Source organism: Petromyzon marinus, chromosome 1, assembly GCF_048934315.1.
Source record: "Petromyzon marinus isolate PM22_M1 ecotype Great Lakes invasive population chromosome 1, UKy_Petmar_22M1.pri1.0, whole genome shotgun sequence".
Classification (NCBI taxonomy): Eukaryota; Metazoa; Chordata; class Hyperoartia; order Petromyzontiformes; family Petromyzontidae; genus Petromyzon; species Petromyzon marinus.
In genome coordinates, this window is record NC_133667.1 from 30355661 (window position 1) to 30371829 (window position 16169).

Consider the following 16169-nt stretch of genomic DNA (forward strand, 5'->3'; position numbering starts at 1 on the left):
GAGAGGAAAGAGGGGAGGAAGAGGAGGGGAGGAAGGAGGAGAGGAAAGAGGGGAGGAAGAAGGAGGAGGAGATGAAAGAGGGAGGAAGGAGGAGGGAGGAAGAAGGAGGAGAGGAAGGAGGAGGGAGGAAGGAGGAGGGGAGGAAGAAGGAGGAGAGGAAAGAAGAGGGGAGGAAGAAGGAGGAGAGGAAGCAGGGAGAACAGTCACATAAGAAGGAAGCCGGGAAGAAAGAATGCGATTTGCATAAGAAGGAGGAGGAGGGGAAGTGTGGACGAGGGGCAGAGCGCGCGGGAGGAGAAGAGGGGGAAGGTCCCGTCGCGTGGCAGCGCGGCCGTCCGGAGCGTCGTCTTGCGGCAGGGCGCGCCACGCAGCAGGGAGAGGAGGGCCCCTCCTGCCACGAGCACGCGGCAGGGAGCCACGGGGCGACGGTGCTCGCCGATGCCAAGGACAGCGGGAAAACGGAGAAGGGCAAAGCTTCCACGCGAGGACCTGCCCCCCCTCCTGGCCCCCCTCCTGGCCCCCCTCCTGGCCCCCCTCCTGGCCCCCCTCCTGGCCCCCCTCCTGCCCCCCCTCCTGCCCCCCCTCCAGGCCCCCCTCGCGCTCAACTTCGTGGCCCCCGCGGCGCGCGCAAGAAACCAGCCCGGACAGGTTTGGCTGCGGATGAGCGAGTGCGCAGTCAGTCCCATTACTTGCGATCTCCACGGTGGCGGATGTTATCTCCCTCGCCTGGTGTACGTGAAGTTGTGGGTTCGACCCCGACCCTGATGCCTCTATATTTGGAGTCTGCACGTCTCTCTCCCCATGGCCGTGCGGATTTTTTTTCCTCCGGGTCCTCCGGGTTTACCCCGCCACATTTAGAAATGTGCGTTTGGAGTATTTGGCTCCTAGAAATGTCAACGTGATAAGGGGCCGTCCATAAATGACGTCACGCACCTAAGGGAGGGGGGGTCAGACATTTGTGACTGTGTGACGAGGGGGAGGGGGGGTTTGAGAAATCTGACGTCACATCCAAATGCGCAACTTTAAATATATATAGACAACACGTCCTACTTAATTAAATAGACTTTTTAATAAATGTTTTCTCCTACAACATCAGAGTGCAGCGCCACATTAAATACACACTACAATGACAATAGCTTAAAGCGATTTGAAGCATACTCTTGGTTCTTTCGGTAAAGTCACGTAGAAGGGAAATAATAAAATAATACAAATATAAAATACAATAAAATTGTCACGACGTTTCGACTGCAACACAAGCAATCATCATCAGGTGTGAAAACCACAGCAATAAATTTTGAAAAAAGTGGCGGGTTTTTTTTTCAAATTTTCTTGCTGTGGTTTTCACACTGATGATGATTGTGTTGCAGTCGAAACGTCGTGATAATTTAATTGTTTTATATTTTTATTATTTTATTGTTTCCCTTCTACGTGACTTTACCGAAAGAACCAAGAATATGAATCCCTGCAGTCACGAAAGCTTTAAATCAAGATTTGAAGCATGTTTTATTTTCTTGGGGAGAGGTGGGGCAGAGCTTTGTGACGTCATTTGAGGGGGGGGGGTCTGACTTTTTGTGACGCCGTGTGACGAAGGTGGGGGGGGTTCAAAAATCGTCCAAAATCACGTGACATCATTTATGAACGGCCCCTAAGTCACTTGTGGAGTTTTGAAGTTTGCGTGTCTTTCTTCCCGTGGTGGCGTGGATTTGTCTCCGTGTCCTCCGCGGTTTCCCTCCACGATTAGAATCGACATCCACGCGTGTCGAATAGTTGACTGCAATACATTTCCGCAGCATTCGCCAAGCCGTTGAGTTATCATTTGAGGTCAGATCCCTTCTGAAGCAGAGCTACAGAGCTCAGTTTGGTCTTACCTGGTCAAAAACAAAATAGTTTCTAGTTTCGCCTGTGCGTGTGTTACTGTGACATGTGTTCGTCATGTGTAGCTACGTGAGTCACGGCATGTGTGCTGTGCTCATGTGTGCAACATGTGCATGTCAGATGCGTGATGGGTACACATTACATGTGCTCGTCACGTGTGTGACATGTGCTAGTTCCCTGTGACATGCGTGCCACGTGTATGCGATATGTACTTGTCATGTATGCACATGCTTGTCGTGTGTGTGTGTGTGACATGTTCCTGTCATGTGTGTGACGATGTGGCTGTGATATACGTCGGTGCCACGTGTGTTCCACAAGCGTGACGAGTACATGTGCCATGTGTAACTTGTGTGAGTGGCACGTGTGTAGTCCTGATCCTCCCCCAAGGTCGACTCGGCCTCAAATGAGCACCTGGCGCGGTGTGTAAACATCGCCACTGGGGAGACAAAGGCGGTCGGGCGTGGTGCCGGCCAACCCACCCCCTCGTGTGCCGTGCCGGCCTTAATACGTTTGCTACTCGCTGGCGGCACTTGCCCCGACAGTCTGTGAAGGCTATGCGGGGGGATTTTTGCCTTTGTTTGTGTCACAAGGACTGCAGCTGCTGATGGAGTCTGCACTGCCAGGGTTCGTCTCGCGCTATCTGCTGAGTCCGCCGTGGCAGCACCGCATGCTGAAGATCCTCATCAATGGGATTTTGGGGATTCTCATCGGACAGGGTAATGCAGTAGTAATAATAATAATGTTACATTCGTAGTAATAATGTTTTAATTTTATATCGCGGCTTTGTCGTTGGCGCAAAATTTGAATCTCGAGACGCTGAAGGATTTTAATTTGAGGCGCGGGAAATCGCGCGCTAAGCGGGGAAGGCAGCCAGAAACAATTGTCCGAGCTCTGTGGTCCTATATTAGGATGTTTGGTCAGCTCCATTAATGAGTGTTCATAGGTGCAGGAGGAAACCGAAGGACCGGGAGAAGCTCCATGCTTGTAATGGGGGGGTGGGGGGGGGTGACACGTTTTGGTCTCGATGTAGCCCAGGTCACCCTTTACAACAACAAAAAGCCACGCTGTTTTACGCCTCTCGATGAGGGGTTTCCCCCCCATCTGGTTAAATATGAAACAACAACCAACCAATCGCCGTACAGGTGGAATACAGATGGAAAGTATTCCTATGGCGCGAGCGAGTTTACCCATAGGACAGCCGCTCTTCCTTCTGTCTTGCTGCCCTGATGCAGGCGCCGTGTGGTGACGTCGCCATCACTTAGTGGCCAAGTGGCGGGTCTTGGTATATATATGTCTTGGCGATAGCACGTGCGCCCATACTCGATATGTTGCGTGCCTGCCCGCGTCCGTTCCCGTCCCGTTCAGCTTGCTACTACGTGACCCTGGACTGGACCGGCATGCAAGCCGCCTACAAATTGCTGGTGCTCGTGTTTCTTACCGGTGCGTTACCTCGTCGGCTACGTTGTTGCTGCTGCTGTTGATGATGATGATGATATATTTGAAATTATGATTGAGAGTGAGTGCTGATTGAGTGCTGTTTTAGCACAGTTGGCTATGTACGGTGCGAAAGAAGTTCAACATACAAACATCCAAGAGCAATGACAGCTGTGATAATGATAATTCCATTGCTGTCAACAATTGTGACGGCACTGCCGATGATGATGATGACCAAAACGATTTAGGAGATGATGTTTCTGACGATAACGACGATGCAGATGTTGATAATTCTCATAACCGCGATGCAGATGATGAAGATTTATTTAAAGAGGTGACGATGACGATTCCATTTCATACCAACGATTGTGACGACACTGATAACGGCAAAATCTAACGAGGTCGACGATCATTCCGACGATGATGATGACGATGACGACGATGATGACGACGATGATGATGATGATGATGACGACGATGACGATTTTGATGACGACGATGATGACGACGATGATGACGACGACAATGACGACGACGACGATGACGACGATGATGATCTAAAAGCGGGCAAACCCCCGCCCCGCTGCTCTCCCCCCACAGTTTTCTTCGGCTTTGGCTGGGCCTTCTCGCGGCACGTGCGCTGCAGCACGGTGCTCATGGCACCCTGCGTCTGCAGTAACGTGGGCTGCTCCGTCATCATGGCCATTGCCGCTAGCCTGCTCTTCACCGGTGTGTGCGCGCGCGAGCCCGCGGGGGTCCACCGGCTAACGATGGGATGCTTTTGCCAGCGCGCCTCTCGGATTTGTCAGAACGCTTTGACTTTGCAAATTAGACAGTCGGAGTCGTGAGATACATTTAAGTCTGACTTGAAAACTCACCTCTGTAAACTGGCCTTAACCTCCTCCCCTGCACCCCCCCCCCTACCCAGGTTCTGGCCGTGTACCCTGCAGGTTCTGTTTGTTTCCTGCATTCCATACACGGTGGCACATTGGGATCTGCGGATGAATGCGCCTTGCAAATGTAGATTATTATTGTTGTTGTTATGATTGGCCCGCTGGGCCACGCGACGCGGAGACGTGGTGTCCACATGGTTAAAGATCGCACGGCGTTTTGAGACGCAGCTGTATGAATGGCGCTGTCTCAATCGAACAGCATTTTTTTTTTACTATTACACAGCTTGGACCTCCTCATGTAAATGAGGAAGAAACACAATTTGTGTTGTTATAGTTATGTCGACAACCTACTTATTGTACTGCCTCCTAGACACCTTGAGGACAGCTCATTGCTTCTTCCCATCCTCGCAGCGGGTTTTGGAGGGTCACTGCATCGCGTGCTTTCAGATGCGCTTCGGCGGCGATCTGGAACGCTCTTACAATATTAGGAGGCCACTGGAGCTTTGCACTTTTAAATGTCCATTGAAACTTGTTTCTTCAGACCTGCTTTTTGTGTTCAGTTTATTGTCCTTCTCCCGCACCTCCGATCAGCACGCTTAGCTACGTACGGTGGGAAAGAAGTTCAACGTAAAATGGAATTTGGTGAACCTGCTCCCTCGAACGCTACGTGCTGTGCTAGATACGACTTTTTTCAGTCAAAAAACATGTTACATTTATTATAAAACAAAACACAATCTTCAAAGGGCCATCGACAAAGGCTATGCGGCCTTCCAGAGTGCACCTCCTCCGTCCCATTGATGGCAAGTGACTCGGGTTAAACTGCACAGTAGTGATTTTTATTACACGTTATTGTTGTTTGACCATACTTCACCATGCTGGTCAGTGCGAGTTGTTGAAAGGAAACTTGTAAATATGAAATGCCTTTGGGTGTACCGCGTTGTACCGTGTCCCGTCGTACTCAGGGCCCATGACGAACATGATGCTGAACGCCAAGGAGAGCGGACAGTCACTCGCCTGTCTAGGCCAGCAGCAGATCGAGCACGCCAAGGTCATCGTCATGATCGCGGCGGCGCCCGTCCGGACCCTCTTCGACAAACTCATAGTGGGTGAAAGCCTCGCTGTGCCATCTGTATGTGGCCACGTACGGCGCGAAAGAAGTTCTGCACATTTAGCGCATTTCGGGTGATTCTGTTAAAGGCGATGCGTGTCTTATATACAATAACAAGATTGTCAAAGACCAAATGCGTCTCAAAACTTGGTATGTACAGTGAGGGAAAAAGCATTTGATCCCCTGTTGATTTTGTACGTTTGCCCACTGACAAAGAAATGATCAGTCTATAATTTTAATGGTAGGTTTATTTGAACAGTGAGAGAGAATAACAACAACAAAATCCAGAAAAACGCATTTCAAAATGTTAGGAATTGATTTGCATTTTAATGAGGGAAATAAGTATTTGACCCCTCTGCAAAACATGACTTAGTACTTGGTGGAAAAAGCCTTGTTGGCAGTCACAGAGGTCAGACGTTTCTTGTAGTTGGCCACCAGGTTTGAACACATCTCAGGAGAGATTTTGTCCCACTCCTCTTTGCAGATCTTCTCCAAGTCATTAAGGTTTCGAGGCTGACGTTTGGCAACTCGAACCTTCAGCTCCCTCCACAGATTTTTTTATGGGATTAAGGTCTGGAGACTGGCTAGGCCACTCCAAGACCTTAATGTGCTTCTTCTTGAGCCACTCCTTTGTTGCCTTGGCCGTGTGTTTTGGGTCATTGTCATGCTGGAATACCCATCCACGACCCATTTTCAATTCCCTGGCTGAGGGAAGGAGGTTCTCAGCCAAGATTTGATGGTACATGGCCCCGTCCATCGTCCCTTTGATGCGGTGAAGTTGTCCTGTTCCCTTAGCAGAAAAACACCCCCAAAGCATAATGTTTCAACCTCCATGTTTGACGGTGGGGATGGTGTTCTTGGGGTCATAGGCAGCATTCCTCCTCCAAACACGGCGAGTTGAGTTGATGCCAAATAGCTCCATTTTGGTCTCATCTGACCACAACACTTTCACCCAGTTGTCCTCTGAATCATTCAGATGTTCATTGGCACACTTCAGACGGACATGTATATGTGCTTTCTTGAGCAGGGGGACCTTGCGGGCGCTGCAGGATTTCAGTTCTTCACGGCGTAGTGTGTTACCAATTGTTTTCTTGGTGACTATGGTCCCAGCTGCCTTGAGATCATTGACAAGATCCTCCCGTGTAGTTCTGGGTTGATTCCTCACCGTTCTCATGATCATTGCAACTCCACGAGGTGAGATCTTGCATGGAGCCCCAGGCCGAGGGAGATTGACAGTTCTTTTGTGTTTCTTCCATTTGCGAATAATCGCACCGACTGTTGTCACCTTCTCACCAAGCTGCTTGGCAATGGTCTTGTAGCCCATTCCAGTCTTGTGTAGGTCTACAATCTTGTCCCTGACATCCTTGGATAGCTGTTTGGTCTTGGCCATGGTGGAGAGTTTGGAATCTGATTGATTGATTGCTTCTGTGGACAGAGATTAGGAGCACTCCCTTTAAGTGTGCTCCTAATCTCAGCTCATTACCTGTATAAAAGACACCTGGGAGTCAGAAATCCTTCTGATTGAGAGGGGGTCAAATACTTATTTCCCTCATTAAAATGCAAATCAATTTATAACATTTTCAACATGCGTTTTTCTGGATTTTGTTGTTATTCTGTCTCTCACTGTTCAAATAAACCTACCATTAAAATTATAGACTGATCATTTCTGTCAGTGGGCAAACGTACTAAATCAGCAGGGGATCAAATACTTTTTTCCCTCACTATATGTAGTATGTGGAATTTATTTCGCACCGTACGTGGCCAACCGTGGTAGTCTGAGCTGGTAAGGCCCAATTGGCTAAAGGAATCACCCAGAGTGACCCGGAATTTCATCCGAAGGAGCCCAGCTGTTCCAGGAATGATGTTGGCATGCCACATTCATCTCGCCTTATTTTGTCGTGACACCACAGTGCGATGTGGGGTGGCATGCTTCTGGTTAACGTGAACACGTTGATAGGGTCATACGAATATAGGGTACAACAATACTAGCAGCTGGTTACGGATTGGGTGTAGCTTGTGCTCTCTAGCGGCAGTGCCCTCTTCCGGTAATCCCTACCCCGAGTCAGCCTTTGCGGCGCCGTGGAAAATAGTCGAGCAAGAGACGGTGAGCCTCGCGTAGGCTTTGCTTGTGTCCCTGCACGCACCCCTCACCCCCCCTCCGCCACGCAGGCCGCCTCCAAGGACCTCGAGAAGAGCAGCGACGAGGCCAAGGAGCTCTTCCAGCTCATCAAACAGGAGGTGCTCGGTGGCAAGAGCTCGGACGGTGGAGGCAAAACGAAGAGAGACGCCGCCCAGCAACAGCAGCAGGAGGACGGCCAGCAGCTGCAGCCGCAGCCGCAGCAGCAGCAGCAGGACAGACGGCAGCAGCAGCAAGAAATTGAGGCGAAATACATCAGCAGGGTTCGCTTTCGGTGCTGGGGTGCGTAACGCGTGCGAACCGCTTATTCAGTTGGGGGGGGGGGGGATCGCTCACTCTCTTCGGCTGTATGTGCGCATGTTGAACTTCTTTCGCGCCGTACGTAGCCAGCGGTGCTAATGGAAGGTGCGGGGGAAGGACAACAAACTGCCTACCCCCCCCCCCTTCTCCTCCCCCCGGATTCTGGGGGGGAGTTGGGAAGAGGCAGGTGGGGGACGATCATCAACAACGATGCAACGGACTCATTGCAATGCGCGCCCGGAACATAACAGACGCCCTGGATAACACGAGCTGGTGTGCGGTGGTTCTGCGTGAGGGACGAGATCGTTGATCCCGGTATATGGCTGCAGGCATGACGGCCTCCTACCACCTTTGCTCTGCTCTTAGCAGCCTTGTGCTCTCTCTCAATCTTTTTTTTTTAAACTTAATTCTGATTTTTAAAAAATATTTCAGCCCACCAAAAATGTATTTAAGCCACTCCTAAAGAATATTTATCCCACCACTTATGGCAGATAGCATTGTCAATGGTAGACATTCAGATATCGTGACTTCAAATACACATGCAGCATGCTCAGCTTATCAATTACTTTGAGATGCAGCATTCCTGTATCGCTGAATAAATGCATCGACATATTTACACGAGGAGAACACGTATTGATATTGAGATTAGTTCTGTGATATCTGCTTCCGTGGGCCATTATCCAACACGTGGTGTTGGCACCGTGCAGACGTGTTTGAGAAGGGCGTGGAAAAATGCAGGGAGATGTTTACGCGGAAGTGGGACGAGTGCTTGGACACGATCGTGGTTCCCCTCATCAACCACATCCTGTGTCTCCCGCTCAAGTTTGACTTCCTGTGCCCCATCATACACGGTGAGTGGCTCTCTCTCACCGCACTTACCAACACACACTCATCACCACTCGCCAGACACTCTCATCGCTCGGCACTAACCTGACGCTCACACTCATCACTCACCCCTCGCCAAAATACTCACACTCGTCATTCGCCACGTACCAAACTCGCCTCTTCCCAAACCCTGACCCTCACCATACATCGTAATCGCACCTTGAAAGATGATCTCGTGGCAAACCCAGGAGTTGCACCGCGAGTGGCATTGCCACTTCACCGTAATCATCATCACGCCCATAATGGTCGTCGCGATCATAGTCATCAGCTGGAACATCATCGTCACGGTTTGCTGTTCTTGTGTTCGCCAGTTTTCGATGGGTGGTGCGAGACAAACATCCCCATGTTGAAAGATTTCGGCGATGTCTACGACAGGATTCAGCAATCCATTGCGCAGCTGAAGGAGCAGTTCATGATGAATCCGCAAGTCGAGGTGAGACCGGAGTGCATCCGACACCGCTCACGTGGACTCGCGATCGCGAGATGACGACGTCGTCCACATCGGCGTGAATCACGGCAGCGCAGCGGCCGAGATCAGAGCTTCTCAAACAAGGGAAAATCATTTTGACTTCAAACTTTCGTGACTGCAGCAATTCATAGTCTTGCTTCTTTCGGAAAAGTCACGTAGATAGAAAATGAAATTAAAATTTAGAATAAAAGCAAAAAACCCACGACGTTTCGATCGCCTGATGAAGGCAGCTCGTGTTGCGATCGAAATGTCATCAGTTTTTTGCTTTTCATATTTTTATTTTCTATCTACGTGACTTTACCGAAAGATCCAAGAATAAGGAAAAAATAAAATGAATAAAATACGAACAATCTCTCCTCTTCACGTACGCTCCTCCCCCCTCCACCACCTCGCCACCTCCTCCCTTTGCCCTCCGCCTCTCTTCCTCGTCCCACCAGTACACACAGCAGCCGATGTCGGTGGATGAGGACGCGGTGAAGGGCATGCTGACCAACATCCGCAGCAGCATCAACAGCCAGGTGTCCAAGGTCATGGCCTTCGTCAAGGTCTTGCAGATGCTGCTGGGGCTCGTCGGCGTCGTCCTCTACAGCGCGTGCGTTCCCGTCGCCAGTGCCTTCGCACGATCGACGCGGCGTCGTGGCACCGAGCCAGGCTTATTCGTGTCACTCATTTATTTCCCAAAGCAGGATTTGTTCACAAAAATCCAGACGCCCCATGGCACCACGCCTCTCACGTTTGTCCATCGTTTCTCCGATAAAATCTGGACCTGGCAGCAGTATTCGTCAGCTGAAATTACAATTATCATTGCATTGCAGTTTTAATCAGGAAAAGGGCACGATTATAAATGTGGCACGCGGCTGATGATCGGCTTGGAATCGAATTCAGGTCGCCGGTTTTCAAGCGCAGTGCGCAAAGCCCTTTGCCGTCCGTGCAACTTGGGCTATTCAATCGTCGATTAATGAATATATAAAATCAATGTTAACGTGAATATATCTCCCAAGGTTAGCAGTAGCACAACGCGAAATGACGTCACTGCATGTACAGGATGAGATGAATGGGCGGAAACTTCACCTCGACACCAACGCGCCGTGTCGCCGCGCGTAAACGTGCCTCCGCTTTTCCACCTCGCAGACGCCCGTGTGCTCGCTGTCACCCTGCAGGTGTTCGGGCTACGTGAACAAATACAACGGGGACGTTGTCCACGACAATATGTACCTGACGCGCTACTTCAGAATCATCGACGCCAGGAGACGCGCCAAGGTCGGAGAGCCTTCCCAGTTCGCATTTGTTTTATTTCATTCCTCGGCTGTCTCACGTTCGTCCCCGTCCACCCAGGGGCAAAGGGGGGTCGGCAACCTGCGGCTCAGGAGCCGCATGCGACTCTTTACGGACTGCCTCGTGATGTAGTGCACGTGCACGTATTCACACGCAACGCAGCCCTTGAAATATTGTGCTTTGTCCAGAATTCCCCCCCCCCCCCCCACCAAAATGGCTCTTCTTGTCTATTTGGTTGTAGACCCCTGACCTAGGGCAATGACACGCATCTCCATGCGGCTCTTTCACGCTCGCGCTTGTTACGGCTCCCCCGATGGGATCTTCTCCTTGTTGTTCTTGTTCGGCACGATGCCTCCCCGCGTTTCCTACAGCAGTAACTCTCGGCACGTGAAGCCCAACGTCGGATTATCGACCCAACGCCAGCGCTCGCTGTCGCTGGCCGGTGTCGCGTAACGCCGCGTAACGCCGCGTCTCCCCGTACGTGTCGCTCGCAGAAACAGCAGACGCTTCTCCCTCCCAAGCGGGCCGAGGTGGTCAAGTATGTCAACCCGTGCAGCCTGAGGATGAGCGAGGATGAGCAGAAGTCGTTTGTGAGTGCCCTTAATGAGCGAACCGCCCTGTATGCGGCCAACCTGAGGCTGCGTGGTTTAGGCGAGACGCTGCTGGTTTTCACCCCCCTCGTGTGCGTGCTGGGGTTCCTCTAAGTCCTCTAGTTTTCTCCCCGCGAGAAGCCAAACTCATTATTATTTACGCAATAATACGCATTAATATTCAGTTTTATATGGCGGCATTTATGCAACTGCATCACGCAACGCCGTGCCATCCGCAGACACGGAGGTGTGCGTATATTAAAATGCTTTCAGACAATTTCCAATTAGTCTTTTTGCATGTGGGAGGAAACCGGAACAGCCGGAGAACACCCACGTGTGCGAGGGGCAACACTCTATCCCATACAGATGGGTCAGATTAACATTGGTCCACACTTGCTGTATCGCCTTCTCCTGGTGAGCCAGGACATGGCACCTCGCTGCCGACACACAGGACGGGAGTTTCACCAACCCTCGCCTCCACAGTGCTGGACGACAGGGTGGCCACAAGCCTAGCCATTGTGCGTTGGCCACTTGTGTTTCATAGGTTCGCGGTTCGAATCGAGTGGCCGCCCTAATTATTACCGCTGGTGTTATGACCAAAATAATACGCGCCGTCTGCTTTACGGTGGACGTTCAAGATCCACAAATGGGAGCGTTAGCTCCCAAATGTACCCGCAAATGACTGAATTGTGACTATATACAGCAAGCATCACACCCTACCGGTGGAGTAATGCCCCAGGAACGCTCTTGCAAATGACACTCTATCTGGTCTCTTGAGTTATCGCCTGGTTAAACAAAATAAACCCGAACTTGTACTACACTTGCACGTGCGTACAGGTGCTCACGTGTGTCCACGCGTTTGTGATTTTGTTCTCTCCTCCTCCCCTCTATCGACCCCCCTCCTCCATCCTGAGCCACCTCTAGTATTTCATGGCTGTGATCCTGGGCGTCCAGATTCTAATGATGGTCTTCCTCCTGATCGTCGACTGGTGCATCGTGGTGTTCATCAACATCTTTGCCAAACACAGCAAAGTCGAGTACAACATCAAAGGCAAGGCCACGCCCCCCACCACCAGTGTACGCGGAACGTCAGGCCAACGTTGGTGCAACGGTTCTAACCACGTGTCAAACGTCGTGTGTTTACTGGGTCCCCACCGTCCACTTCAGGCTGAGCAGAAAAGACCCCCCCCCCACCCACTGTGTGCCCCACAATGCAGTTCAGTATTCACTCGTTATTCACGAACTTGCTGTCCACGATTTTGGCTATCCGTGAATCACATCTGGAACTCTACACGACTGCATAGAGAGAAAGAGAGAAAGTGATGAGATAAAGTGATGACATCAAGTGATGGAATAAAGTGACGATAGAGAAAGTGATGAGATAAAGACACGAGAGAGCGAGAGATAACTTATCGAAGCTTTATAAGCATCTGCAGATATTGAAACGTACAATATTCGTAGGCCAATATAATTTCTCCACAAAATGTTCCCTTCACAAGCATCTCGGGAACACATCCCTCGTTAATAACGAGGGAATGCTGTATCACAAAACAATTTAATTAAATATCAATAGACCCCGAGATGAACACATCCCTCGCGGATAACGAGGGAATGCTGTATCACAAAACAATTTGATTAAATATCAATAGACCCCGAGATGAACGCATCCCTCGTGGATAACGAGGGAATGCTGTATCACAAAACAATTTGATTAAATCTCAATAGACCCCGAGATGAACGCATCCCTCGCGGATAACGAGGGAATGCTGTATCACAAAACAATTTAATTAAATATCAATAGACCCCTGTGCAGTGCTCGCCGAGAGAGTGCTGGCACGCGCGGCTTTGACGTTTGAGAGAAAGTTTAACGCGTCGGCTTTCGCGACCAATATTCATAATAAAGGTTTTTGGGTTAGATCGCGTTATTTATAAATGTGTCGTAACCCTCCACCGCCCAACACGGCCAAACGGTAAAAAAATGTGTCACGTTTACAAAGGACAAATAGTTCACTAAAGTAGGGCTAAAGTAGTGAACTATTTGTCCTTTGTAAACGTGACACATTTTTTTACTGTTTGGCCATGTCGGGTGGTGGAGGGTTTGAGAGAAACGTACCACTGCTCTGTACGTATGTACCGTATGCCGAACGTCTTTCGCACCGTACGTAGCCAACCTTGTTAATCGGAGGTGCGGTGGCCATTCGCATCTCTCGCGCGCGATCCCAGGCGTCCACGAGCTGAGGGTCGACGTCAACGGCAAATCGATGTTGGCCAACGTGCTGAGGATACTGATGCGGGCGCTCGAAACGAACCACACAGTCAACGCGGTCTCCGATAACTACGGTGAGGAGCTGGGACCCTGGAGAGGAAACGGGGTTGGGGGGTGGTGAAGGGGGGTGGGAAGCGGGGGTTGGGGGGGTGGAGGAGGTGGGGGAGGGCCAGGGAGGGTGAGCAGGTGGAGTGGGATGAGTCGCACCCTTTTCCTTTTAAACCGCGCTACGAGCACCCTCAATGTTTGCCGCTCAGAAGCTAAGCTGGGTTGTGTTTGGCGAGTGTTTGGCGAGTGCTCGGATGAGTGACTGGGTGAACGAACCCCGGGACTTGCCAGGGGTTGGCGGCACGGGTCTGCGAGGTGTGGCCAAGGAGGCAGAAGCGTTGAGGGTCACGCACTCCGTGTGTGCGGTGGGCTGTCTCCGGGTTGTCCGCTTTTGTCACAGAGTGCCTCCCGCAGTCCAAGGCCATGAGCTGGAAGATGTACGGCCTCATCCTCGGCATCTACAGTGCGCTCGTGTTCATCATGGTCAGCCAGGGCTACGTACTGCGGCTCAGGAGGGTTATCTGTGCCTTCTTCTACCCCAAGGTGCGACGATTCCGCTCGCTTTGCCCTGCGTCGCTACGTGCCCCGGTCCTACACCGGCGGTCCTACACCCCCCCCCCCCACCCGATGCGCCTGTAACGATGCGTCTGTCGCGATGGCGTCAGTTCGTTGGTGAAAATTCCTTTCTCGTCGTCGCGATACGCTCCCGGAAGCGTGCACGTGAGAGTCGCAATGTTCTCGTTGAATCGTGCAGAGAGAGAAGACGCGAGTCGTTCACCTCTACAACGACTACTTGCGCCGACGGAAGGGCTTCTTGAAATTCGCCAAGAAGTTGATCGCCGCGAAGGCGAAGCAGCGCGTTAGGGTAAGTGCAGCCCCTGCCGTACGTTCTTTTGTCATCGTTTGCACGATCAGTGCCTGTGCATGGTCGCAACTTATTTCTTGCGCTGGGTTGGGTCACTGTAATTTCTACTTAAAACTCATTGTATGCATGCACGTTGAACTTATTTCGCAACTCTACGTAGCCGACCGTGCTAATTGGAGGCGCAGGGGAAGGACAACAAACTTAACGCAAAAGGCAGTTAAAAAGAAATGAGTTTTCAATCTCGATTTAAAAGTGCATCGCCCCAGCGACTTCCTAATTATTAGTACCCATTAGTATTTATTAGTACTCATTAGTACTCAGCAGTACCATTAGCATGTTACAGCCAGGTGTTCAGCTGGCATGGGATCTCCAGAATGTAGTGGCTTTGTGAATGACAGCGTTTTTTTACTTATAATTATTGATATTCTTTGCTTCAGCAGAGTAGATTACTACTGATGTAATTGTTACGAAAGAAACATAACATCACACTTTAACGAGAGGTGCACGCACGTTTATTGGTGATGCTAGAACGTCTACCGTCAACTTGGTTATTGGAAAAATATTAAGCTGGGAGTGATGGTGTTTATGTTGATGGTCAGTGATGACGATTAGATGATTGTGAGAGTAGCGGTGTCATTTACAGTGATGATGATGTCGGTGGTAGTGGTGGTATCGTTGGCGGCACCAGCATTGATGATAAAGATAGTTAGATGATTGTGGTTGGTGAAGGTGGCAGTGTCCGTGCCAATGATGATGATGACCATGGGTGGTGGTGTGGCAGCCGTGGCATTATTGATGAAGACAACGATGATGAGGATAGCGATTGTGGTGGTGACGATGACGATGGCGGTGTTGGCGACAGTATTACTGACATTGACGACGACGACGATGACGATGCGCGCTTGCCATGCGTGCAGCCAGCGTTCTCCATCGTGAAGATGCTGGCGAGGAAGTGGCCCAAGTTCTTCGGCTGGCTGTCGCACTTCGTCTCGCGCGCCTGCGTCGTGTGCGGCCAAACGAACCCCGGTGAGCCCTTCTCCTGCCCCAACACAAAGTGCCGCTCGCTCTACTGCCGGCCGTGCTGGCGCGACGTGGGAAAGGTCTGCTACTCCTGCACCACCGACCGTGACCCGGACGGCTCGGGCTCCGACCTAGCAAACTTCTTGGTCCACGGTGGGGACTCCACGGCGTGAGACCTCTCGGCGCGAGAGGTCGATCGGCACACTCTGGGCGACGGGGGCGGGTTGCTCGGCCACTTGGTGTGTCGGACGGCAAGCCCACGCGGACCACGGCAGGGGATTGGACCGCAAGGGTGTGGGGGGTAAGAGGGGGACCTCCCTTGGTGGGACAGGCTGTAGACTAGGAACATTCCTCACGTATGTTTGCTGCGTAAGATGTAGGAGGTGTTTTTTAGGGAAAGTTGCCAAATCACTTTTTTTTTCCCGAAGGACTTGGGTTTTGCTGGACGGGAATATTTAGTTTTCCACGCACGAATTTCATTTTATAGGACCGAAATCACCAAAAAAAGTTATCGGAAATGTTGTAACACAGTGCTTCTGGTACACTACTATACGACTTCCACACACACTTCTCTGCATGCCCTCTTGTTTGACGTATAAATTCTCCTTTCCCAAGGTCTTTGAGGACGTGATTGTGTTGTACGCTTTCCATGCAGTCTTCTTGTTTCGTCCAGTACGGGACATCATTCATCGTCCAGCCGGGTAATGGGATGCGCTGGCACCTTGTGTGTGCAACGTATATGGCAAATATAAAATGTGAGTTGTGTTTGACTTTAAATTATAAAATTGCAAGACTAAAACTGGAGCTGTATCTTCCTTGCCTTTATTTGAAATCATTATCAACATCTTTGAAAGTGTCCACTGGCTCTGAATTTTCTACCCGTCTTCACCCTCCGAGAGAAAGAGGCCGCATTAACCGGTAAGATTTTCATGAAGAGCTTCGCATCTGACGACCACCACGCTATCACCGCACTGCACTTGTTTATACTGCAGAGTGATTAGTTG

General features: G+C 50.7%; 1 protein-coding gene across 1 annotated transcript in view; it reads left to right on the forward strand.

The window, feature by feature from the left end:
* Positions 1-15967, forward strand: part of DCST1 (DC-STAMP domain containing 1) — a 17136-nt gene extending 1169 nt beyond the window's left edge. Inside the window, 16 exon segments of the mRNA XM_032948585.2 lie at positions 3-648; positions 2466-2591; positions 3241-3315; positions 3910-4038; positions 5165-5304; positions 7480-7729; positions 8455-8598; positions 8944-9065; positions 9539-9693; positions 10262-10361; positions 10871-10966; positions 11891-12017; positions 13190-13306; positions 13681-13823; positions 14035-14145; positions 15063-15967. Of these exon segments, the coding sequence (XP_032804476.2) occupies positions 3-648; positions 2466-2591; positions 3241-3315; positions 3910-4038; positions 5165-5304; positions 7480-7729; positions 8455-8598; positions 8944-9065; positions 9539-9693; positions 10262-10361; positions 10871-10966; positions 11891-12017; positions 13190-13306; positions 13681-13823; positions 14035-14145; positions 15063-15338 (2757 nt within the window). The 3' untranslated portion in view covers positions 15339-15967.
* Positions 15968-16169: the final 202 nt, after the last annotated feature.